Here is a 26,535-nt window from a genome sequence, read left to right as displayed (position 1 = left end):
CATCGTGGTACAATTACATTATTTATAATTGAAGGTTACAATACATAATTCAGTAAGTGTTTATGTATGCATGGATACATATTTCAGTGTTATTCCATTCGTAGTCTTGGTTCCACTGACTGGAAATGCTCGAATTTGATCCATGATTCCATAATTTCAGAAGATTTTTTCCATTGCTGGTGATGAAATGATTTCACAACGTCCCGAAGGTTGATTCTACCTTCGTTTTAAGGTGAACAAAAAGGAAGGATCATTGGATCGTTACAAGTGCCTAATCCAATGACCCACTTGACTTCAGTGGATTTAGACACTTGTAATGAAAAATACATTTATATTTAGATTTATACTAGTGGCTTGTGCAGCAAATGCTGCTGCAAACTAAGTTCGTTAGACGTTCAAATAAAAATTTTTCAGATTTATTTTCAATGAAGAATAGTTGTCTTTTTGATAGTTATTTGCTTCCATAATAATGAAACATACTCCCTCTGAATGGATTTTTTTTAGGCCAAATACTTTTTCTTGAACCTATCCAACTTCAGTTTTTGAGTTTCAACGCGAAAACGCAAGTATCAATGTCAGGACGATAGCAGTAGCTATTTCAGGTCATTGTGGATTGCAGGCAAAAGTTAAAAAAATGTCAGGTTTGCTAAGCTTTCGAACAAAAGCATTTTCGTATAGCTGCTGCATGTAGAACTTGAAATGTAGAGCGTAAAATCATTTTATCCTACTAAGAGATCTTGCTGAAATGATCTGGAGACTACAAAACTTTCTAGGCCTCTTATTTTATCAGTAAGTAATACCTTTTTATCTTTCCTTAGGAACTGTAATTTTTGCGGTCTCTCGAGCCAGTACTGAAGACAATGACACATATCAATATCTACACTACACCGCCATTAAGTATATGAAAAAGACCCAACCCCACTGGGTTAATAAGTATAAAAATATTTGATTTTTAATAACAATATTATTATCTTATTTAAGTTTTGTAGTTATATATAGCAGTCACTCAGTAAATTATAGAAATTAAGATTAAATTAAGATATTCTCTACATTTACTGACATAACCTCAAAAGTTTCACTTTCATGTCATCAATATAGAATCAGTATTATGTACAATTAATGAACAATAGACGCATCATGATATTAATTATAATAATATTTAATTTATAATGGTAATAATGTCATCAAACCACCTCAAGTTTCGTAGATTTGAATATCCAATATACAGCTGTACTCAGAAAATTATACACTACAGAATCAGTTTTTAATAACAAATTGAATTGAGCTCTAAATATGTCGGCAATCCTGCAGGCCATGGCCTTCGTGTAATAGCATATTGTTTATTGTAGTGTGTGTTTTGTTCTGAAATTCAATCAAGTCGGCCATGATTCAATAAAGTAGTTCTCAAAACTGACAACAGATGGATTTTGGAAAATAGGAAAATTATGTAGGAAAATTGACATTTCACTGAAAACTACTACTTTTCCGAAAAACTTTGGATGCCACGCATGAAAATGAGGGGTCACTCATTAAAATCCATTCAGCCGTTTTCCCGTAATTTCCATTACCAGTTCAAATTATATATATAGATTTTAAGGCGATACTGTGATGAAATAATGCTGAAAAAATAAGAAAATCCACATTTTTTTTTGTTTTTATGATCGTACTTACATTTGACACGTTTTAATTAATGGTCTAACTATATAATGAAATGTACCCAAACATACGGTGCGTGAGTAAATTGAGAGAATGTTTTTTTTAATGCTGTTTTCTCGACTTAATTCTAACAAGTTTATTAAATAAAAAAAGCTCCTTGCACAACAGTTATTGTCATATTGGTCTGAAACTTCTCACAAAGGTGAATTAAATTTTGATAAATAAAATAATTTAATTAGCATTTGTATGAAATATTGGTATTCATACTAGGCATATATGTACTTAGATTAAAGCGACGGTATTAGAGTAAAGGGGATTGTCATTTTCTGTGGAAACGGAGTTTGATTCCCCAGGTGAAAACACAAGTTAACTTCTGGTAGTGGATGTACAAAAACAAAAGAATAAATAATTGGTTGATTGGCAAACTTACTCGTATTAAATTACATAAGCAACTGTGGCTTATGTAAGTTAACACGAGTAAGTTTGCCAATCAACCAATCATTTATATTTAAGTGTTAAAAGTAGTGTACGCAAGAATCAAGATGGATACAAAAAGAATACTTGCATTTGATGTGTTTTATTTGTGTAGAAAATTATTTGCAATAAGGGTTCGAAGTTTAATTTTCATTTATTTCAAAACTCATTTTATGACATCTCCCTTTCCTAAACACCGTCGAAATATGCTGTAATAGTAAATTAATGAAATTAAAAAAAAAATATATTATGACTTTATTTAGGCTGAGCTCAAAGAGCTAATTAACTTTTATTCCAATGACTATTTTCAAACTTTTGAGCAAATATGAACTAAATATTTTGAAAACTTTGACGCTAGTAGCGTCAATACAAAATATATTTTATGCTCAACCATGCCGAAATGTAGTAATTATACACCTGGTAGCAGCACTTTAATGGACCTCATTAAAGTAACCTATTCATTAAAGTTCAGGTGTTCCACCAATCAGAAAATACCATTGTAGCAATATGAAAGCGCAAGTATCGATTATTCTCGGATATGCAATCGAAAGACAACTAGCGCGAGATTAGACAATATTAAACTCAGTCGAAAAAAACAAAACACAAATTAACATCAATTCACCGTCATCTTGCAGCCTTTCACAAAGCACATTCCCGCAAATTCATTTCACCAATTGCCGGAAAAAATCAATATGGTCGAGCATAAAAAGTCGTATGAAACTTGACTATAATGGTAATTAAGACGCTCGTATGAAAATTATGAAACTCGCTTGCGCTCGTTTCATAAACATACTCGCGTCTTAATTACTACCATTATAGGCTCGTTGCATAATGTACTATTAAAATATAATTTCAAAGCCATAATGAGACCAAATTTTGTACAGATGATCGTACTGCAGTCCTGTTTATCTAGTTTAAATTTCACAGATGTTGGATGAAAATTACTGTGAACGTTTTAAAAATCATGTTGTCTCCTTAAATGAGGAAATGGCCGTCCCAACATACAATGATGTATTAATAATAATTAGGAAGGTCTATCTGTGCGGGTGGATATTACTTTAATCCAGATGGACCATAGTCCTTGCCAAATAACGCCAGTCTCCTTTTTCTTTTGTTCTATGATAGTGTTTATTTTGCTTATGTTTTAGCGTTTCCTACCTTCTACTTTATACACCTTCTTTACACATTCTAAAACTTTATATCGCTTAAGACTATGTTAAACCGACGGAATATTGCTACCTGGGATCGGTAATGTAATATGCTGCATAGACTTCAACATATTTAAATAGTATCTATTTTAAGAAATGCGAAAATACGGACAATTCCTATGCAGACAGATCGCCTTCACACACAGGTATTATAGTACTCAAAAACAGTAAGTTTTATAGGTATTGATATATTATTGTGTTTACTTGACCTCCTGGGTCCTGGAGTATAGTATACTATACTTCATACATGCATTTAGTTTCAAATTTGCCACCAGGTAGAATCGTTATCGATCACTTCTTTCCTGTGCTTGTCAAGCTCCTGACATCTCTTGGAACTTAGAGGAAACACAAGCAGATCGATTAAATCATTGCAGTGCGTGTTTTAACTCTTTTTAAATGAAAATGGCTACCAGCAACTCAACGCCAAGGCACCGTAGGACATGTTTTCGAAGTACACAGTAAACGTTATATTTTAAGGGTAAAAAAATTATATAAGATGTATGTTCAGAGACCCGCAGTATAGTATAATATATCTGTATTTGTGCTTTAGCTGTAACCTGCAGAATTTGTTCAGCATCTTGTTTCATTTCAGTACCGGTAACTTTTCTTGGAGTGTAGAATTATATTGAATTTTAAAAACAAAACAAAAAATGTCTCAGGACTCAGGAGGATAAGATATAATCTATGAATATGTGCTGGATATGGTCTTGAATTGTGTCGTTCCGTACTACGTAGATCTCTGGACGTTGCTTCTTTCACTGTTCATCCCCTTCATGCAGTTGTCGCAGAAGAGCCAAGTAGGAATATGCATTCTTCATTAGCTGAAATTCATTAAAATAAGTAAATTTAAGAATTCTTAAGGCTCATTCACAATAAAAATTAAACATAACGTAAGCGTTAACTTAACGTTACAGTAAAATCAAGAAGTCATACCATCATTCACGATGGGAACATAAACATAACAGCAAACATACTTGGTAACCATGGAAACATAACAACGACGCCATTTCCTCATATTCTGTCGTATACTTCAGCGCTCCACGATTGTGTTCTGTTTGCAAATCACGTAAGCATAAGCATGAAAGTTTGGAATTTGCAAACTTACATGTTAACGTCTTACGGTAATGTTTATGTCAATGCTTATGTGAATCATTGTGAATTATCCCATTTGGTAGCCTGGGCGCAAACTTCTGTGTTTATGTTACGGTTATGTTTAATTTTCATTGTGAATGAGCCTTTATACTTTTTATACAGCATTCTTCCCTAGAAAGCAACTTGTCATAAACTTTAGAAGCCGGAAGACTTATACCACTATTGCAAGGAAATGTCTAACTCTTAACCAGGGGTTCGTATACCTGCATAATCAGGTAAATTCGTGTTAGGTTCGTTGGCCGAGCTGTTTAAGGCGCATAAGATACGAGTATGTCCGGTCAGCATATCGTGCCTAAGATCGCAGGTTCGCGTCCCGGCCACTGCAGTCAATTGAGCCTGTGGTAAAGGATGAGTGAGTGAGTGAGTGAGTGAGTGAGTGAGTGAGTGAGTGAGTGAGTGAGTGAGTGAGTGAGTGAGTGAGTGAGTGAGTGAGTGAGTGAGTGAGTGAGTGAGTGAGTGAGTGAGTGAGTGAGTGAGTGAGTGAGTGAGTGAGTGAGTGAGTGAGTGAGTGAGTGAGTGAGTGAGTGAGTGAGTGAGTGAGTGAGTGAGTGAGTGAGTGAGTGAGTGAGTGAGTGAGTGAGTATTTATTTTAGCTGACAGAGTTAAGGCCGTGAGGCCTTCTCTTCCACTCAACCAGCAAAAAGTATATATACATATGCATGAACATAGAAAGAATTCAACAATTTGATTTAGATGAGAGTTACATGTATACAAGAGTTATTTACGAATTAAACAACAAAATACTATGAACTATTAATTAAACACTGAAATAAACTGTGTAGCAGAATTAAGCTAAAATACATAGAATGTTAATATATTTCAAATAATATTAGATAATAGAAAGAGATTATTATGAGACAATTTTGAAAGTACAGCACTATCAGGATGATGTCTAAAGAAAGAAGTAACAATGTAGTCAGTGATAGTTTAAATCAGTATGATTGGAGTGAAATGCTAATAAGGTTATCTTTTAAGCTGTTTTTAAAGGTGTTTATTGTCTTGCAGCCCCTAATACTTTGTGACAAGGAATTCCATTGACGCGAGGTGGATACTGTAAAAGATGATGAATAACAAGATGTTCTATGAAGAGATATACTTAGCGTGCCACAGATAACTGATCTGGTATTTACGTCGTGGTTAGAGTTAGATAAGAGAAACGAGACGAAAGGTAAATAAGTAAGCGAATAAATAAATAAGTGAATAAGTAAGTAAATAAATAAGTAAATAAGTAAGTAAATAAATAAGTAAGTAAGTAAATAAGTATATAACTAGTAAGTAAATAAATAAGTAAATAAATAAATATAAAAATAAGTAAGTAAATAATAAATAAGTAAATAAGTAAGTAACTAGTAAGTAAATAAATAAGTAAGTAAATAAATATAAAAATAAGTAAGTAAATAAATAAATAACAAAATAAATAAGTAAATAAATAAATAAGTAAGTAAATAAGTAAATAAGTAAAAAACTACATACGTAAGTAACTGCGATTTTTCAGCGAGTACTCGTTGTTACTTGGCTAGCTGCTATAAAATCGCTAAGTGTGGCCTATGCTTTGTTACATTGGATTGTTGCTATTTACGAACCGTGTACGATCAGGAGGGATTAATGTCTTACGAAACATTATAATGTAGGTTTGCAATGAAGATGAAAACCAATCCGACATTTACCATTTAACAATAACTAGATTCCTTTTTATTTTATGATCGAGGACTGACCGAGGTAACTACTAAACACCTCAATCAGATTGGTCGTTCTCGGGATTTGAAATCTGGATCTGCCGATTACAAGTTCAGTACCTTGCTTGGCAATAATTATTTTTAGAGCGTTATTATACTCGGTTTTAAAGTGAGTTGACATTGGTTTTACCTAACGTGATATTTTTTTTTTTGTTTTTAAAATATCATATGTAAAATTTAATTTTTGTATCCATTAGGCCTATACCTTCAAATTGTGAACCTATCCCTTGGCATTTGAACTATCTTTCATACTGTGGCGAGGCATATGTTTTTCTTGCAGCTTCTTTTTACAACTTTTTTTTTCTCGGTCGTCCTGTAAGTATTTTGTTTTCTACTACAGTACAGTACTGGGTGTTCAGTTCAAAATGTGTCATGGCTCGCTGTATGTCGTCATGTGGCTAGCCGATGAGCCTAGAGAATTCAATCTTCCTACACTTCCGCAAAGGCGTATTATCTATGTACCAGAGAGGTTGCCTAGCAAGTACGGCGTTCATTCTGAAGAGTACGTACCGATACGTACGGTAACGCCGGTAGTGGCAGGAATGTGAACTGTTTGGAAACACGTACTGAGGTGAGTTTTTTCTTACTGTCGGGATATGGGGAGAGGGTTAAGACGATTACTTACGTATTTGTTGACATTAACTTGGACGGTCAACATGGACTCGGAGCATTTGATTTGTGTTGTGGAATGTTGCCGTACGCAACTGATGATAACAAATACCCTGCGTACGACTTGTCCGCGCAAAAAACAGTTCGAAAGAGGTTATGGTAGCACACAGACCGTACAGACCGCCATCTGTTGCTACAACGTTGTTCAGGTTGAACGCCTTGAATAATAGGCAACTTCTCTGACATAAAAGCTGAAACTCGCTTCAAATCGCTGACTCACAACAGTGACTTTTCTTTCTTCTCTTTCTCTTCGAAATCTTGAACTCTTCTATTCCTTCGTACCTGTCGTCTCGCTTCACGTACCTTTCTTCCCACCATAATCTGAACACACGCTCTCGTCATGAAACAATACTAACAATACCATCCCATCGCACCTCCTCATACTCATCTTCTTTCACAATAGCCCTGCCAAGACTCTGGAATTCGCTACCTGCTAGCATCAGGGACTGTCGAAATAAAATTGAATTCAAACGAAAACTTACTAGGCACTTGGTCAGTAATTGATTTCTTGTAAATAGTTTCTTTAATCTATCACAAAATATTTCAATATTCAGTAATTTCATCACTATACAATTTTGTTATTCTAGATTTAATTTGTAATTCAGTAAATATAAAATATTCTTTGTTTCTCTATGATACATTATCTAGCTTTAATTATTCAGGTAATCTTTTCGTACTTTGATTTTATTGTAATTGTAATTGTAAATTTAATACTAATTGTAATTTTATTGTTCATATTGTAGTTGGAATCTCCTGGTAGAGGGCAGAGAAGACCTGACGGCCTTATTTCTACCAGGTTAAATAAATAAGTACTAAATAAATAAATACTGACGTCATGACACACTTTGAAATGAACACCCAGTAGAAGGCCAGTTTCATTCCTAATAATAATGTTCGTATGAAAGAATTTCAGGCTGGTAACAGTGGTCCAACCCTTTCACTGTCTTCTTAATAAACTGCGATATAAGACTTACCGAACCGAAGGTTGGGAGACATATATCCCCGAAGAGTCCCGCCTGCACTCCAACGGGTTTCTGCGCCCTCATGATCATCATACCGATGCAAGTCTTCACATCCCTGGAATGCTCCTGCCACTCGCATCCGTATGCGGCATACAACACACTTTCGCTCTGCAGTGAGAGCACCAGTATTGGTACAAAGCAGATGAAGTGCAAATCGTTCTATACTCTATACCAGATGTCTTCGGATCAGACCATAAAGGTCTGATGGATCTCATGTTATCGCTGCACTCCCATTGGTTGGCGAGTCATTACTTAGCTGAGAGCGTTGTACACACTAGCGCGTGCATATCCTGGTTACAGACGGTATTCAGAGACGCGTCCACTACTGCAGTTCTATTGCGTCTAGCATCTGTGCGGTGTATGAGCAGACAACTAGTGACTGATGCAAGAAGGTATGTTGAAAGACATAGTACTTTAATTTTCACTTTTAGTTATATGAGCGTAGTCGGTCACTTAATTCATACACAGACATTTAGTATCGTGTGAACCGCGCTCTCTTGCATTCCGTTCCGTTGTTTATATCTGCTCCAAAGACATCTGGTATAGAGTGTAGTTACTAAATTTTATATTTCACTTCTGATAGTGTGGAAGAAAAGGACTCATGGCCTTAACTCTACCATAATAAGTAAATAAATAAATAAATAAATAAATAAATAAATAAATAAATAAATAAATAAATAAGTAAATAAATAAGTAAGTAAGTAAATAAATAAGTAAAGAAGAAAGAAAGAAAGAAAGAAAGAAATAAAGAAGAAAGGAAGAAATATATAAAGACGAAATAAATAAATAAATAAATAAGTAAATAAATAAATAAGTAAATAAATAAGTAAATAAATAAATAAGTAAATAAATAAATAAGTAAATAAATAAATAAGTAAATAAATAAATAATTAAATAAATAAATAAGTAAATAAATAAGTAAAGAAGAAATAAATAAATAAATAAAGAAGAAAGGAAGAAATAAATAAAAACGAAATAAGTAAATAAATAAATAAGTAAATAAATAAATAAATAAATAAGTAAATAAATAAGTAAAGAAGAAATAAATAAATAAATAAAGAAGAAAGGAAGAAATAAATAAAGACGAAATAAATAAATACATAAATATATATAAATAAATACATAAATAAATGAAGAAAAAAGAAAGAAATAAATGATGGAGTAGTCTGGATGAAGCATGTAGTGGTAGGGTCTATGTATGCTGACGCTTTATGTGTCAGTGATGGATTCATCTGTTAAATATTTACAGCTATTGTTTGTTTAGTCAACTGTCCCAAGACACGTTTGAACCTCATAAATGACACCAATAAGGCATCCTCATGAAGCAACTAAGCCAGAAGGTAATAGGGTAGGGTAGCCAATTCCTTTCCCCCTCCATAGCATACAATGCCGACTAGCTACATATTAAACTAATCAGACTTCCGATGCATACAAACAATTATTCTCCCTCTGACACATACTATCGTCAAATGAAATGTACTGCCTGATAATAATAGACGTACATATCAGCCAGAACCTCAATCAGAGGTAATTACAGCTATTGTTATTGAATTTTATTATACCCAAACCTTGAGGCAATGGCATCTCAATTAATGACAACAACTCTTCACTTTTTGTTTAGTCGTTTCAGAGATCTGCAACAACTTCCTGTAGATCTATACGTAAGTAATTTTACCCATTTCCACTACAAAAATAATCTCAGAAAATGTATCCTTCATAGGATTACCCACTGACTGAGTCAGTGGAACTAAGACCTCGCATGTACAGTGTACGTGGTGGACTCTGGTTGAATCCCGTTCTTTTACCTTTAGAAATGTTAGTAGATATATTAGAGTTGTCTTTGGAAATACGGAATTTATTCGGGAAATAGAAAATTCTGACAATGGATGCTGAATTTATATGTAGTAGATATTCGACTATACTATAAATCTTTTATTTTATCTCTGCCTCTGTGCAATGTCACAGATTGCAAAAGGAGGAAGAGAAACGGCAGAAGCTTGTAATGCTTTTCAATACTCTGATGCCCAAGACTAAGATCGACAGAGATATGAAGAGACATCTATACGTATACATCTACTGTACCTTGTGCATGAGCTCAGACCCGAACCAGCAGAAGAATCCGAGCTCTACGACGGTGCAGATGGAGTGCAGGAACACTCTGACGAACATCAAGCCTTTTGGGGGCATCTGTGAACACGAGAATCCAAGTTGGCCTTTTATTGCATTGGCAAGTAAAAAGTGAACTTATGAGCACAAGTCGTTACAGTATGATCTCATTACTTTCGTGGTACTACCGATATGAATGCCGATCACAAAGTTGCGACACTTCAAGGGTTAAGTGAGATATGATCCACTTTGCAATAGGTCCTTTCTATGAAAATGTCCAACGTTTACAAATGTCCACATAGAAAATTCGTCCATGCCATAAAAATGTCCTTACCTGAAAAGTCCAATGTCAGCAAGTCCTCTTTTTAAAAATGCCCTACGTTCAAAAATGTCCACAAATAAATTCGTCCATTTCCCTAAAATGTCCGACAAGGAAAACTGCAAGGAAAGTGCCGAGAAATTTGTTGTCACTTCATTTATGTTATACATATTACATTTGTAATACAAAAGCTATATCTATTGTTAAAAAAATTCTCATTATTTATATCTCATATTATTTGGTTGAATTAATAATACCCAACACATATTTGCACATCCAGTACCTCAAGGAACCCCTCCAATTTTAATACCTCTTATAGTATGTATTGTAGCTGCGAATATATTGAATAAGCAGTCGTGGACAGCCGATAAGGGGTGGTCCTCCAGCTTGGGGGTTGGGCGAAGGGCTAACAACCCATCACCGTAAAAAACAGCTTGTTACGTATCCCTATAATAAGCCTCGGAATAGGACTGATTCTCTGGCACGACCACAGCAAAGGAATAAGGATTTGAGATTTGGCACTTGGAACGTAACTAGTCTGTATAGAACAGGAGGGGTAACATTAGTAGCAAAAGAACTAGCTAGATATAGAATAGACTTCGTAGAAGTACAAGAGGTAAGGTTAGATGGGAATGGCATATCACAAATAGGAGATTACTTGTTGTATTATGGGGAAGGAAATAATAATCACCAACTAGGAACAGGATTCTTTGTTCATAAAAGAATAAAATCAGCAGTAAAAAAGGTCGAATTTATCACTGACAGGTTATCATATTCGGTACTTAAGGGTAGATGGTGCGACATCAAAGTTATAAATGCTCACGCCCCTACAGAAGAGAAAGACGACCATATAAAGAATAGCTTATACTTTTGATCAGTTCCCTAGATATCACATGAAAATTTTATTGGGGGATTTCAATGCTAAAGTAGGACGGGAGGATATTTTTAGACCAACTATTGGAAAAGAGAGCCTACACGCAATTAGTAGTGACAATGGAGTTAGATTAGTCAACTTTGCCACATCGAAAAATTTAATTGTCAAAAGTACAACATTCCCCCATAAGGATATACATAAATATACTTGGACTTCTCCAGATGGATTGACACACAACCAAATAGATCACATCTTGATAGATAAACGGACACATACTAGTATAGTAGATATTCGAACTTTCAGGGGTGCAGACTGTAATTCTGACCATTATTTGGTGATTGGAGAATTAAGAGAAAGATTATCAGTAGCCAAGCGAGTAGAGCAACAAGTTAATATTACTAAATTCAATATTTTGAAATTAAAGGATGAGGAAGCTAAGCAAAATTATCAGGTCGAAATTTCGAATAGGTTTGCCACTTTAGAAAGTTCTAACGAAGTTGAGAAAGAATTAGATGTTAATAGCGTGTGGGAAAATATCAGAGGTAGTATCAAAATTGCAGCTGAGCAGAGCATAGGTTATTATGAAACTAAGAAAAAGAAACCGTGGTTTGATGAAGATTGTTGCATGGTAGTAGAAAGAAGGAAACAGGCAAAATTGAAATTCTTACAGGATCCAGTTGAGGAGAAGAGAGATAATTATTTCAATGAAAGACAGGAAGCAAGTCGTACACTTAGGAATAAAAAGAGAGATTACTTGAAGGAAAAACTGAATGAGGTAGAAACAAATAGTAAGAATAAAAACATTCGAGATTTATATAAGGGTATAAAGGAATTTAAGAACGGATATCAGCCAAGGGTAAACGTGATCAAGGATGAGACTGGTGACTTGCTTGCAGACTCTCCATCAATCCTAAACAGATGGAAAAACTATTTTGCGCAACTACTAAATGTACATAGGCCAAATAGAAATGATCGGGACGAAATTGAAATACAAACTGCTGAGCCATTTATACCCGAACCCACGCTTTCAGAAGTCGAAATTGCGATAGAAAATCTGAAAAAGTACAAGTCTCCAGGTATCGATCAAATTCCAGCAGAATTAATACAAGAGGGTGGGAGTGCATTATATAGCGAAATTTATAAACTTGTACTTGCTATTTGGGAAAAGGAAATTGTACCAGAACAATGGAAGGAGTCCATAATTGTACCTATTTTTAAAAAGGGGGACAAAACCAACTGTGGTAACTTTCGAGGAATATCACTTTTGTTAACGTCGTACAAAATTTTGTCCAATATTCTTTTGAGAAGATTAACTCCGTTCGTAGATGAAATTATTGGGTATCATCAGTGCGGTTTTCGGCGTAATAGATCGACTATTGATCAGATTTTTTGTATTCGACAGATAATGGAGAAAAAATCGGAGTATAAGGATACAGTACATCAGTTATTCATAGATTTCAAAAGGCATATGACTCGGTTAAGAGGGAAGTATTATATGATATTCTTATTGAATTTGGTATTCCCAAGAAACTAGTTCTATTAATTAAAATGTGTCTCAGTGAAACATACAGCAGAGTCCGTATAGGTCAGTTTCTATCTGATGCTTTTCCAATTCACTGCGGGCTAAAGCAGGGAGATGCACTATCACCTTTACTTTTTAACTTCGCTCTAGAATATGCCATTAGGAAAGTTCAGGATAACAGGCAGGGTTTGGAATTGAACGGGTTACATCAGCTTCTTGTCTATGCGGATGACGTGAATATGTTAGGCGAAAATACACAAACGATTAGGGAAAACACGGAAATTTTACTTGAAGCAAGTAGAGCGATCGGTTTGGAAGTAAATCCCGAAAAGACAAAGTATATGATTATGTCTCGTGACCAGAATATTGTACGAAATGGAAATATAAAAATTGTAAATTTATCCTTCGAAGAGGTGGAAAAATTCAAATATCTTGGAGCAACAGTAACAAATATAAATGACACTCGGGAGGAAATTAAACGCAGAATAAATATGGGAAATGCATGTTATTATTCGGTTGAGAAGCTCTTATCATCCAGTCTGCTGTCCAAAAATCTGAAAGTTAGAATTTATAAAACAGTTATATTACCGGTTCTTCTGTATGGTTGTGAAACTTGGACTCTCACTCTGAGAGAGGAACATAGGTTCAGGGTGTTTGAGAATAAGGTGCTAAGGAAAATATTTGGGGCTAAGCGGGATGACGTTACAGGAGAATGGAGAAAGTTACACAACACAGAACTGCACGCATTGTATTCTTCACCTGACATAATTAGGAACATAAAATCGAGACGTTTGAGATGGGCAGGGCATGTAGCACGTATGGGCGAATCCAGAAATGCATATAGAGTGTTAGTTGGGAGACCGGAGGGAAAAAGACCTTTAGGGAGGCCGAGACGTAGGTGGGAGGATAATATTAAAATGGATTTGAGGGAGGTGGGGTGTGATGATAGAGACTGGATTAATCTTGCACAGGATAGGGACCGCTGGCGGGCTTATGTGAGGGCGGCAATGAACCTTCGGGTTCCTTAAAAGCCATTTGTAAGTAAGTATAGTATGTATTGAAACAATTAGAAATATAATTCGACCTGGTACACTTGCGGCGGTAAGTATTTTCAGTGTTATTTGCATTTAGGTAATATACTAAAACTACAAACTACAAAACTTCCAACAATCCCATGCACTGTGAAAAGCTGAAAGAATTGATTTGGTACAGTCTTGAACGTACCTTCACTGAAAATCGTGTCACTGGCAGCCAAAAGTTCTAAATTTCTATCGATGGCAAACATTAACACTCGTCCTTCGTCATTAACACCTGAATCAAAGAACATCAAATTTTCTCCCCTCAATGTTTTGTTGTAGCGCTGAATAATGTCAATTTCTCTTATTGATTGAGGAAGTGGAGGAGGATTAGCTTCCGCTGATAAGAAACCATTCTGATTACTGCATTTCTTTGTGGAAGACTTACGATAATTTCTTCGTTATGAACTCCAGACAACAAAGCCGGGAGGTTAGCTAGTAACTTATCTCTATTGAACAACCTTGTATGTTGGACCTTTTTGTATGGACCTTTCGTATGATGGACCTTTTAGTATAATGGGCTTTATAATAAGGTGGACCACATAGATGTCTGGCTTTTTCACACCATGGACAAATTGTATGTAGGACTTGAAATGTTGGACTATTTAGTTTGTGGACATTTTTTGTGGACCTTTTGTACTTGTGGACATTTTGTTATGGACCTTATAACCTGGAAGCACTTCAAGTTGTGCACACCCATTTCTTGTCATTGTTTTAAGAGTTTCTTCAATGAATTGTGTTTCCCGAAGTTCACAATGCATTATCAGTACAGCGATCACTACAATTATTATTGTTAGTGTTCAAACCACGAGTTACTAGAGAGCGTCTCAACAAGTTGTGTATGCTGACTTCATCACTTCGCTCTACAAAATCTAGGAGCTTGTTCTCAATCTATTTTTCAGGGTTAAAATATCTTAACACATCCCTGGGCTTGAAGGAGAAGTGAAAGGGACGGAGAAACTCCCGTCCATATCCTTTTCCTTTACACCGTCTTAGAAACAAATGCACAGTAAGGCACTGTGCTTCAGTAGTGGATTTTAGGTTACCAGCGACAGCCGAAAGTTCGTAAAATCTATTATCCCTGACTTATACAATCCGTCACTGAGCGATGTTTAGGCCTACCTTCCTGTCTACTCGTATCGGACCTAAATATTACTGTATTAGTCGGGGAAGTTGGAGTGGGGAATTAAGGGGTAATCTGCAGTGACTCGATTGAGGTATTAGTTCCTAGGACGTCTTAACACAAGAGGAACATTTTTCTGTTTTGATTATTGTAGCAATAAAAAAATATTGACTGCAATTACTGGAGTTTTCAAGAGCCAAAATATTTTTAACTAGGGGGGACTAGATTTTCAGACACAAAAGTAGAACTCATTCTTAAATGATCCTGTAAAATGCGGCATATATATATATAATATGTAAACTTCATACCAAAGCAGTAATCAATTTTAACACAATACACATTTTCAAATAGGTAGCTAACGGATACAACTGATATAAAGGAAATAATGTATTAATACTGTCCGTCCGAGTGGTTATGTAGCATCTCGATTTCCCCCACCCGTTTCTGCTGGCCTCTCTGTAAAGGCTATTGGCTAGGCTGTTAAGGCTCATTCACAATAAAAATTAAACATAACGTAAGCGTTAACTTAAAAAAGTAAACGTTACGGTAAAATCAAGAACATTCACTATAGGAACATAAACATAACCGCAAAGATACTTGGTAACCATGGAAACATAACAACGACGCCATTTCCTCATATTCTGTCTTATACTTCAGCGCTCTACGATTGTGTACTGTTTGCAAGTCACGTAAGCATGAGAATGAAGCAACCTGGGCCGTAAGCTTGAAACGGTGGAACCAAAAAAGTGTACTAGTATGGCCGTCAAATTACCCATAGTTCATCTCTTTTTCCGGTGTGTTTATCAGCTGTTTTGTTCATATTATTACGATTACAAATTGTTTCATGTTGTTATGAATATTTCCAAAGTGTAGTCAAGTTCAGCAGGAGTTATTTGTTTATGAATAAGCTAATGTTCTGTTCGGCTCAACTGTAAAATATGTCCGTTGATATGTTCCCCTATGCTTTAACATGTGAAGGAGTGCCAACATCCTTCTTGATAAAAGAAAGAATGTGGAAATGAAATGTCTAGTCCATGCCACAACCTTAATACTTTTAATAAATATACAGTCAAATTTACATTGATATAATAATCTGCTAATACTCCCGTTACCTCCACATCCATTCTAAACCGTTTACGTATGTCCGAAACCGATAGTAGCAATTGAATATTTGGCGGTTGGCAGTATTTCGCAGAGGATCATGGGGCATAGAGGGTGTAGTTTGACGTCATATCCGTCTCACTGATATCAAGCATATTTGCTTGGAGTGCTCCCTCCTTTCTTTTTATCCTCTCAGGAATGAAGGTTTGGAGTTTGCAAACTTTCATGTTAACGTCTAACGGCAATGTTAATGTCAGTGTTTATGTTAATCATTGTAAATGATCCCATCTGGTAGCCTGTTACGGTTATGTTTAATTTTCATTGTGAATAGGCCTTTACGCTCTTTCCTCGAAATATTTGCTATTCGGAATTGGAAATCTACGTAATATTATAATTATAACTGTTTAAAATAATTTAAAGAAAAGGACCCCGTAAAGTAAGCAACTGTCACGTGACTTCTCCCGTTTCGCTGACTCTGCGACATAACCACTCGGTCGGATAGTAACAGAATCCGTTGTTGGACGGCGAGCGGTCATATGTCGGCATAAAGAGAGGTCCATGCACGCTTCCCTACGCAGACTGGTCCCACTCCATCCCTTACCGCTTCTCGGGTCAGGAGCATCGCACTACCGTCATTAAGCCGACGTAACATTACTACTCGGGATGATAGCATAGGAACTCTCTGTACATGCGAAAGTAGAAAATATGACTATCGATTTGTGTCAGAGTTATTTGTACAGGGACTTCATTTTATTTTTACTAACATTTTTAATATTAACCTGGCTATACCTTTGGATTAATGATCGAGACCCGGAAACACCGTTTGCTACCCCCTTCCACGACTGGAGTTCGATGATACTTACTTACCTACTTACTTACTTACAAATGGCTTTTAAGGAACCCGAAGGTTCATTGCCGCCCTCACATAAGCCCGCCATCGGTCCCTATCCTGTGCAAGATTAATCCAGTCTCTATCATCACACCCCACCTCCCTCAAATCCATTTTAATATTATCCTCCATCTACGTCTCGGCCTCCCTAAAGGTCTTTTTCCCTCCGGTCTCCCAACTAACACTCTATATGCATTTCTGGATTCGCCCATACGTGCTACATGCCCTGCCCATCTCAAACGTCTGGATTTTAAGTTCCTAATTATGTTAGCTGAAGAATAGCCTACAATGCGTGAAGTTCTGTGTTGTGTAACTTTCTCCATTCTCCTGTAACTTCATCCCGCTTAGCCCCAAATATTTTCCTAAGCACCTTATTCTCAAACACCCTTAATCTATGTTCCTCTCTCAGAGTGAGAGTCCAAGTTTCACAACCATACAGAAGAACCGGTAATATAACTGTTTTATAAATTCTAACTTGCAGATTTTTTGACAGCAGACTGGATGATAAAAGCTTCTCAACCGCATAATAACACGCATTTCCCATATTTATTCTGCGTTTAATTTCCTCCCGAGTGTCATTTATATTTGTTACTGTTGCTCCAAGATATTTGAATTTTTCCACCTCTTCGAAGGATAAATCTCCAATTTTTATATTTCCATTTCGTACAATATTCTGGTCACGAGACATAATCATATACTTTGTCTTTTCGGGATTTACTTCCAAACCGATCGCTCTACTTGCTTCAAGTAAAATTTCCGTGTTTCCCTAATCGTTTGTGTATTTTCTCCTAACATATTCACGTCATCTGCATAGACAAGAAGCTGATGTAACCCGTTCAATTCCAAACCCTGCCTGTTATCCTGAACTTTCCTAATGGCATATTCTAGAGCGAAGTTAAAAAGTAAAGGTGATAGTGCATCTCCCTGCTTTAGCCCGCAGTGAATTGGAAAAGCATCAGATAGAAACTGACCTATACGGACTCTGCTGTATGTTTCACTGAGACACATTTTAATTAATCGAACTAGTTTCTTGGGAATACCAAATTCATTAAGAATATCATATAATACTTCCCTCTTAACCGAGTCATATGCCTTTTTGAAATCTATGAATAACTGATGTACAGCTGTCAAAAAAAAAAAGTAGCCGCACTCGTGAACAGCGAATATTTTCAAAGTCCACTTCGGGTCGCGGCGATGTTACACGATGCATGTGCTTGTACAAACAGTTCCGGAACTATGAAAGTGTTCCATATCTGCGCCTCGTAGACCAGCGGTAGAGTGCTTGTTTAATGATTCAAAGGTCGTGGGGTCGGGCCTTCTTCAAGTTTTCATTTTATTTTTTAATCGTTCTTTAGCGATGTAAATGATATTCAAATTATTATTTATATCCAGTTATCGTTCTTTATGGATATAACGTTATTTATATTTTGTTATCGTTCTTTAGAGATATGAATAAAATTCAGGTCATCATTTGTATTCTGTTATCGTATTATAACGATATGGATAATAATTATTATTGTATCTCCAATGGGGGTTAGCCCTATTTTACATATGTATGTTAGGGCTATAGTTTTATACACAAAAAAGATAAGCATAAAGAGAAATGGAAAAGAAAATTAAATTAGCTTACGCGATGTAAACAAAACATAAACAATCCCTAAATTATTAGGCATTGCGATTGCAAAACAAATATCAGGCATCAATTTGAAACATACAAAAACATTAACAACACACATACGTAACACTTCTATAACACAAATATGCAGCTTTCCGTACCATACATCATAAATTAATACACAATAGTCACACAAACACAATCAAACTATAATTACGACATTGCGACGACATCAAGCATCCCATAACTGACTCACATACATAACAAATCAAGCATCCGTTGCAACACATACACTTCAACATAGTAACCACACTTTTAAAAGTTACAAATTTGGCTCCAAGAAGAATAAATAGGACACTGTTACTAATTACTATTCTTCTACAATTTCTTAAATACATCTGTAATAAATCTGTGAAATTCCGATATGAATAATATTCACGTTTTTTATATTGTTATCGTTCTTTAGCGTTTTAAATAATATTCAAGTTATCATTTATATTCTATTTTCCTTCATTAGCATTATAAAACAATATTCAAGTTATTTATATTGTTATTGTTCTTTCGCAATATATTAATTAAACAAACCGATATTTATCATTTATATTCTGTTATCGTTCTTTAGTGATACTGTATAAATAATATTCAAGTTATTTATATTGTAATCGTTCTTTAGCGATATAAATAACATAAATTTAATATTAGGTTTGGAAAAATCCAGTTGCATAATACTGGTATTACTTTTTCTTTTTGTATTATTACATTATACTATCTTGAACCACAATAAAATGAAAAGGAGTAACGAGGAATTGAACCTGGGACGTTGACATCTAAATTCCGACGTTCGTCCGCTGAGCTACGAGAGCAAAAGTGTGGAAACATTTTCGGAAAAATTGGCCCAATCACACTCTAAGATTTTCTGATGATTCGTAGAAGCTAGTCCAGAATGCGGGGGGCAAAGGCTAATTGAGATTTCCCGGTCTCTGACCGGGTCAAACATCCTGATAGAATTAATATTTAACCCTTGCCGTGACCTTCGGTGAAGTCCGGAGGGCCCAATTAGTCAAATCCACTCTCCTCATCTCCACGCTTGGGCCCCCTGGAATTTAATAAGATGCGAAAGAGATAGTGGTGTGCGGAAAGCAACGGGATGTTACCGCATTTAGGCCTATCCTTCCCAAGAAAACTGCAAACATGAACAAAGGAAGCTTTTAATAGAAGAAGAAGGATCTTCTGCGGACTTCTGGAAAAAGAACTAAGGAAGATTCTAGTGAAGTGCTTTGTGTGGAGTGTGGCATTGTATGGGGAAAGAACATGGACATTACGACGAAATGAAGAGAAACGAATTGAAGCATTTGAAATGTGGATGTGGAGAAGAACGGTGCGTGTGAAGTGGACAGACAGAATAAGAAATAAAATTGTGTTTGAAAAAGTGAGTGAAGAAAGAATGATGCTGAAACTGATTAGAAAGATAAAAAGGAATTGGTTGGGTATCTGGTTGAAAAGAATAATAGACGACATTATGATACGTGGATCATATGCGGAGACTAAGAGGAAGGCAGAAAATAGGAAAGATTGGAGATTGCTGGGTTTGCAATGAAAGACCTGCCCATGGACAGAACATTTATGTGTGTATGTTCAGAATGCCTGGAATATCGTGTCTAAGAACAGTCGCTATTTGCAAAGACTAGTCAATTCCATGCCCACTCGACTGCAAGATGATCGAGATAAGAGGAAGATAGACTAAATATTGAATTGTGGCTTTTTGTTTTGTTTTTTGAACGCTTAATTGTTTGAATGTTTTAAGGCCGACGCCAGTAAATTTGTTATGTTTATGCCACGAAAGATATTTTATTGAGAATAAAATCTTTTTTCTTTCCATTTGCAGCCACAATATCATAATGATAATGATAAAGTCATGGCATAATATATTAATGAACCTGATGTTAATTACTAAAATAATCATAAAAGAGAAAGGAGCCATTATGTCTAGTTTGTCTCTCTCAAAAGCAGAACAAAAAAGGACATAAAATCACGAGGTTGTAGTCGAACGCAGGACCTCATGAATAAGAGGCCTGAACGCTACCATTACGCTATCGAATCACAGAGAGAATACTTCAATTATAACTGTAGATATCAGGCAACGTGGGTCCAACAACATGTAACATCGCCTGTCTCCGAATTGTAGCGAAGATACCCGAAGGGAACTTCGTTCCAGGAGAGCGGCCACTTTTTCTTTTGACAGCTGTACTGTACCCTTATATTCCCATTTTTTCTCTATTATCTGTCGAATACAAAAAATCTGATCAATAGTCGATCTATTACGCCGAAAACCGCACTGATGATCCCCAATAATTTCATCTACGTACGGAGTTAATCTTCTCAAAAGAATATTGGACAAAATTTTGTACGACGTCAACAAAAGTGATATTCCTCGAAAGTTACCACAGTTGGTTTTGTCCCCCTTCTTAAAAATAGGTACAATTATGGACTCCTTCCATTGTTCTGGTACAATTTCCTTTTCCCAAATAGCAAATACAAGTTTATAAATTTCGCTATATAATGCACTCCCACCCTCTTGTATTAATTCTGCTGGAATTTGATCGATACCTGGAGACTTGTACTTTTTCAGATTTTCTATCGCAATTTCGACTTCTGAAAGTGTGGGTTCGGGTATAAATGGCTCAGCAGTTTGTATTTCAATTTCGTCCCGATCATTTCTATTTGGCCTATGTACATTTAATAGTTGCGCAAAATAGTTTTCCATCTGTTTAGGATTGATGGAGAGTCTGCAAGCAAGTCACCATTCTCATCCTTGATCACATTTACCGTTGGCTGATATCCGTTCTTAAATTCCTTTATACCCTTATATAAATCTCGAATGTTTTTATTCTTACTATTTGTTTCTACCTCATTCAGTTTTTCCTTCAAGTAACCTCTCTTTTTATTCCTAAGTGTACGACTTGCTTCCAGTCTTTCATTGAAATAATTGGAGTTCGATGATACTGGAGTAAAATACAAACAAATCACTTTACTAGGTATAGGAGGAGAGAAATGTAGTTCATCCATTTACGTAAACTAGGAAATATCGCGATTTTGAGTGTGATAATTTTCATTAGGTTTTGTTTAATCAAAATACAGTACAGTATTAACAATAAGTGTTTTTACTCACGAACTGAGTTATCCATGCGAACGTATTCATTATGCAGTGTATATTATACTGTCTACAGCACATTAGCGTACGATATAGAGAATGAAGTTAAATTGAAAAATAGTCATAACTTAATATAGATATTTAAACACATTTTTGAAAAAGGTGGCCGTTCATTTAGATTTAGACTTCAGTTCTTTTGTGCACATTATCGCACTCTAGACTTACTTACTTACTTACAAATGGCTTTTAAGGAACCCGAAGGTTCATTGCCGCCCTCACATAAGCCCGCCATCGGTCCCTATCCTGTGCAAGATTAATCATTATATCCCACCTACCTCAAATCCATTTTAATATTATCCTCCCATCTATATCTCGGCCTACCCAAAGGTCTTTTTCCCTCCGGTCTCCCAACTAACACTCTAGACTATTGCATCTAATTCCAATTACCAGTTTCGTCCTTCGTACTAGTAACTCATGTTGAAATAATTCTATACCTATTATATAAAAGTGTACCTTACGTACTGTAAATTCAATCTTCACCTCTGTCCGACCTACACAGATAACATTACTCAGGCATGCTATCTACTGTCCGTCCAAGTGGTTATGTCACAGGATCATAGAAAGGGGGGAAATCACATGACAGTTAATTACTTTTATTTAAGTTATTTTAAACAGTTGCGGGTGAGGGAAATCGGGATGCGAGGTAGGCAAAAGGACGACAGTACCTGTGCGAAAATATGGTTCAATATTGAAAGCTCTTTCTTCACTGGAAAACGCGAACATATTTCTGGAACGTACTATACTCACTAACTCAGTACTGTTTGTGTTTACTACGACCTTAATGCGACTTTGAATATGTACGCTTGGTACTGTGTGGAGAACAGTTGGAAGTTTACTAGTAGAGGGGGTGGGAGTGAAGTACATTTAAAAACTCAGGCACAATAAAAATTGAAGCAAAAATAAAATGATGTCCCTGTACTAACAACAGAATCTTATGTTCAAAATATATACAATAAGGACTAAATTAAGAAAAAATACGGGATCCGGGATTTTGCTTCAAATATAACCAATAGGCCTATATAGGATTTTCCCGGAAATGGGGATAGTTGGCAACCCTAAGTTCACTTGATTCGTAATATAGCCATATCAGAGCGTACAAGCAAATGTACAAGTAAAACTTCATAAATACAAGACTCCTAGTCATAGCTTTCCTTTTCTTGCTTTCCAATTTGCGATGTTTTGAGCAACTGATATGAATAGGTATTTATTTTAAACTCACCACAGTAACTTGAAATCCTAGCAGACAAATTAGGAGCGACGCTGTAAAAAACACAATGAAGAACATCGTATTGAATGCTTTATTCATGTCTGCAACAAACCTGTGGAAAACAAAAAAGAAGTGAACATATAATTAATTGTACGATATTTAACTTTTGAACAGATTTTTATTTTATCTTAGTTTTAATAAAAAATAGTGCGTGGTAAATATTTCTGGCATTTCCTCTACTTGTTTATTTCTGTTTACATTTGTGTAAAGGTTTGAATAATCTATGAACCACTGAAGTATGATATAGTACGTAGTTCATTATTTGACGTACGTTTTGCAGTACAGAAATTATTTAGCATCGGATGAAATGTTATGTACTAATACTGGGATATGGTGGATTGAAAATGATCTAGAAAAGAAAAGAAGCACACATGGACGAAAACACTCTAACAATAAGTCAGATTCTGCAGGGGATTTAAGCTATATAATTTGGTGTGCCTATATTCGACAGCTGACTGATTTCGCTATATCCAATTTCAAGAATAGTACAAAAGTCAGCGGGAAATATATATGTACCTTGATTTAAGAACAAGACGTGCTGGATTTCTCCTAAACGTTTAGTAATGAGGCGATCTGCACTAGGGATTGTAACTATGTAACTTGACCTGAGGACTGAACAAAATATTATAGTCCCGACGCTGTTATTTCCGGCTTGACTCCGCCCCTTTGCTTACGTCTTAGAAAGTAAAGGCTCTATAAATTCTACTAATAGTAGTAGGTAGGTAGTATCGTTCGCCATTTTTGTTCTCACATTGCCGAGCTACCATACGAGAAATCTATTTGCCGCATCGTTAAACATTATCATGTCGTAGCTCCTATGATAATAAATCAAACGCACTGTAATTGAGCAAATAATTGAGCGGCAAATAACGTCTTCGTGTGCTTTCTGCGAACGCCAAAAAAGAGCTAAAATGGCTGGCGATTATATTAAGTATTTATCGAGCCTTAAGAAATGAATCAGCGAATCACAAGACGCACACGTTTAAATGTAGTCGACCTGCAACGCGATTGGCTGCCGGAAATTAGAGCGACGGGACTATAGCAATGTAATTTTTTTTTTGTTTTTCTTGATTAAGTTTTTTTTTAATTTCTATATCCGGCCAGAGGCCATTTTTCCGAAAGATTGTGTTTTTGCAGGTTTCAGTTTTTCTGTTTTCTGTTTACTAAACTAACGCAAACACAACACCCATGCCCGAGGCGGGACTCGAACCCACAACTCTTCGGACCAATCCGTAGAGTCATGTTTCAATTGCTCATCGTTTGAACTCCTTACCCCATACTCTAAGGGGCTATCAAACATTGACTATTTTCAAAAGCTAATTGTCAAAAAGTCTGTCTCTAGAATATGATCTAGAATATAATTTTTGTAAAATAGTTTTTTTAATATATCAATTGTTCACTATTTTAATCATTCCTTTCATTCACGTTGCCCTGTTTAAAACTAAACTGTAATTGCTTGGCTCTTAGAATTACACGTAACTAAACTTATCTTTTATTTTGCTTTTACTATTGCTGTAATAATAATAATAATAATAATAATAATAATAATAATAATAATAATAATAATAATAATAAAATAATGCTTACTTACAAATGGCTTTTAGAGAACCCGGAGGCATTGGCGCCCTCATATGATCCCACCATCGGTCCCTATCCTGTGCAAGATTAATCCAGTCCCTACCATCATATCCCACCTCCCTCAAATCCATTTTAATATTATACTCCTATCTACTTCTCGGCCTTCCCAAAGGTCTTTTCCCCTCCGGCCTCCTAACTAACACTCTATATACATTTCTGGATTCACTCATACGTGCTACATGCTCTGCCATCTAAACGTCTGGATTTAATGTTCCTAATTATGTCAAGTGAAGAATACAATGAATGCAGCTCTGCGTTGTGTAATTTTCTCCATTCTCCTGTAACTTCATCCCTCTTAGCCCCAAATATTTTCCTAAACACCATATTCTCAAACACCCTTAGCCTCTGTTCTTCTCTCAAAGTGAGAACCCAAGTTTCACAACCATACAGAGCAACCGGTAATGTAACTGTTTTATAAATTCCAACTTTTAGCTTTGAATCTTCCATATTTATAGTGCGTTTAATTTTCTCTCGAGTGTCATTTATATTTTTGTTACTGTTGCCCCAAGGTACTTGAATTTTTTTATATTTTCAAAGGATAAATGTCCGATTTTTATTTTTCCAGTCCTTACTATGTTCTGGTCATGAGTCATAATCATATACTTTCTTTTTTCGGGATTTACTCCCAAATCTATCTCCTTAATTGCACCAAATAAAATTCCTGTGTTTTCCCTAAGGATTTGTGGATTTTTCTCCTAACATATTCATGTCATCCGCATACACAAGCAGCTGATGTAACCCGTTGAATTCCAACCCCTCTCTGTTATCCTGGACTTTCCTAATAATAATAATAATAATAATAATAATAATAATAATAATAATAATAATAATAATAATAATAATAATAATAGAGTACGCTTAGCATATGATGTCGTTTCATTTAAGGCGTCTGGGAATGAGTTCCGAAATGACATAATTTCAAAATTCTTTTTATGATTTAGCGTAGTCCCTCTGAATAGGTAACTCAGGAGTTCCCTTTCTTAAATTTGTGTTGTCGATGTATAAAATGTATCACAAGTTATAACATGCAAAATGCAAAATCTCGCAGGTATCCGTTATATGTATTGTACTTACAGTAAAAGTGACTGATGGTGTTTGACGCACTCCTTGATATATACCACAGTTTCTCTTTCGAATATTTTGTAACGATCTCCCGAAGTTACAGCCAGCTTGTCTTCCTCCGTCTGTGACAAAATTTTCTGTCCGACTTTATTCACATCACCTGGAATCGTGCCAGCAACTTCATTCATATCAAAAGACGGAAGGGAATTCTCAAGAAATTTGGCTGAACGACCTTGTTTGGCTTTGATCTTCAACTGAACTTCTGTGTTCATATTTATTAGCGATTTATTCAAGAGGTCGAACTGACAGCCCACGTAAATCATGAGGGTCACGCAGAAGGTGTCGATGCAACCCAAACACCACGCTTCAAGTATGGTAAGGGTGGCCTGCATGGAGTATTCTATCTCGTATTGCGGGCTCTGGGTAGAGTCCCAATTTGGATACCAGGATTTGTAGGGCAGAATTCTATGATGACCACTATGGTTCAAGGAAACTTCTTCCTCTTCTGGAGGCGGTGCAGTTAGAGGGTGCGTGACCATCGCCACCACCGTGCAGCTATACAATGTGAACCAACCGATAATGATCCTCCTGACGTACTGAATTGTCTCCTGTACAAGTCTAGTCTCTTCTTCGTCGAGTCGCTTCTCGTGGACGTAGAAGTTTTCGTACAGGCAAAGTATGAGCTTCTGGATCTCTCCTTTGTAGATGACGAATGTCATGATTTTCATGCCGCTCCTGATCTGTGTCAGCAGGATGCTCATCACCTCTATGCCATCAGCCATTGGGTAGTTCGTGCATAGGAGGAACAGCGGTGC

General features: G+C 35.9%; 1 protein-coding gene across 1 annotated transcript; it reads right to left on the bottom strand.

Moving 5' to 3' along the window:
- LOC138712527 (odorant receptor 10-like) lies at positions 1-26,535 on the bottom strand. The gene is made up of 5 exons (XM_069844424.1): positions 25,733-26,535; positions 22,973-23,072; positions 10,000-10,104; positions 7,870-8,025; positions 1-4,159 (listed from the first exon to the last, which is right to left on the bottom strand). The coding sequence occupies exons 1-5, from the start codon at positions 26,500-26,502 to the stop codon at positions 4,094-4,096; spliced, it is 1,197 nt and encodes a 398-aa protein (XP_069700525.1). The 5' UTR covers positions 26,503-26,535; the 3' UTR covers positions 1-4,093.

The sequence above is a fragment of the Periplaneta americana genome, chromosome 13 (assembly GCF_040183065.1).
Source record: "Periplaneta americana isolate PAMFEO1 chromosome 13, P.americana_PAMFEO1_priV1, whole genome shotgun sequence".
NCBI lineage: Eukaryota > Metazoa > Arthropoda > Insecta > Blattodea > Blattidae > Periplaneta > Periplaneta americana.
The sequence above is the reverse complement of the archived record's forward strand: the minus strand, read 5'-3'. Positions and strand labels throughout refer to the sequence as shown.

Excerpts from the sequence above, each read along its gene's own strand:
- LOC138712527 (XM_069844424.1), bottom strand. The coding sequence starts at position 26,502 with ATGGCTGATGGCATAGAGGTGATGAGCATCCTGCTGACACAGATCAGG. Across the intron at positions 10,105-22,972 it reads TAGGATTTCAAGTTACTGTG|ATGCCCCCAAAAGGCTTGAT; the intron begins GTGAGTTTAAAA and ends TCGTGTTCACAG. Across the intron at positions 8,026-9,999 it reads GGTCTGAGCTCATGCACAAG|AGCGAAAGTGTGTTGTATGC; the intron begins GTACAGTAGATG and ends CTCTCACTGCAG.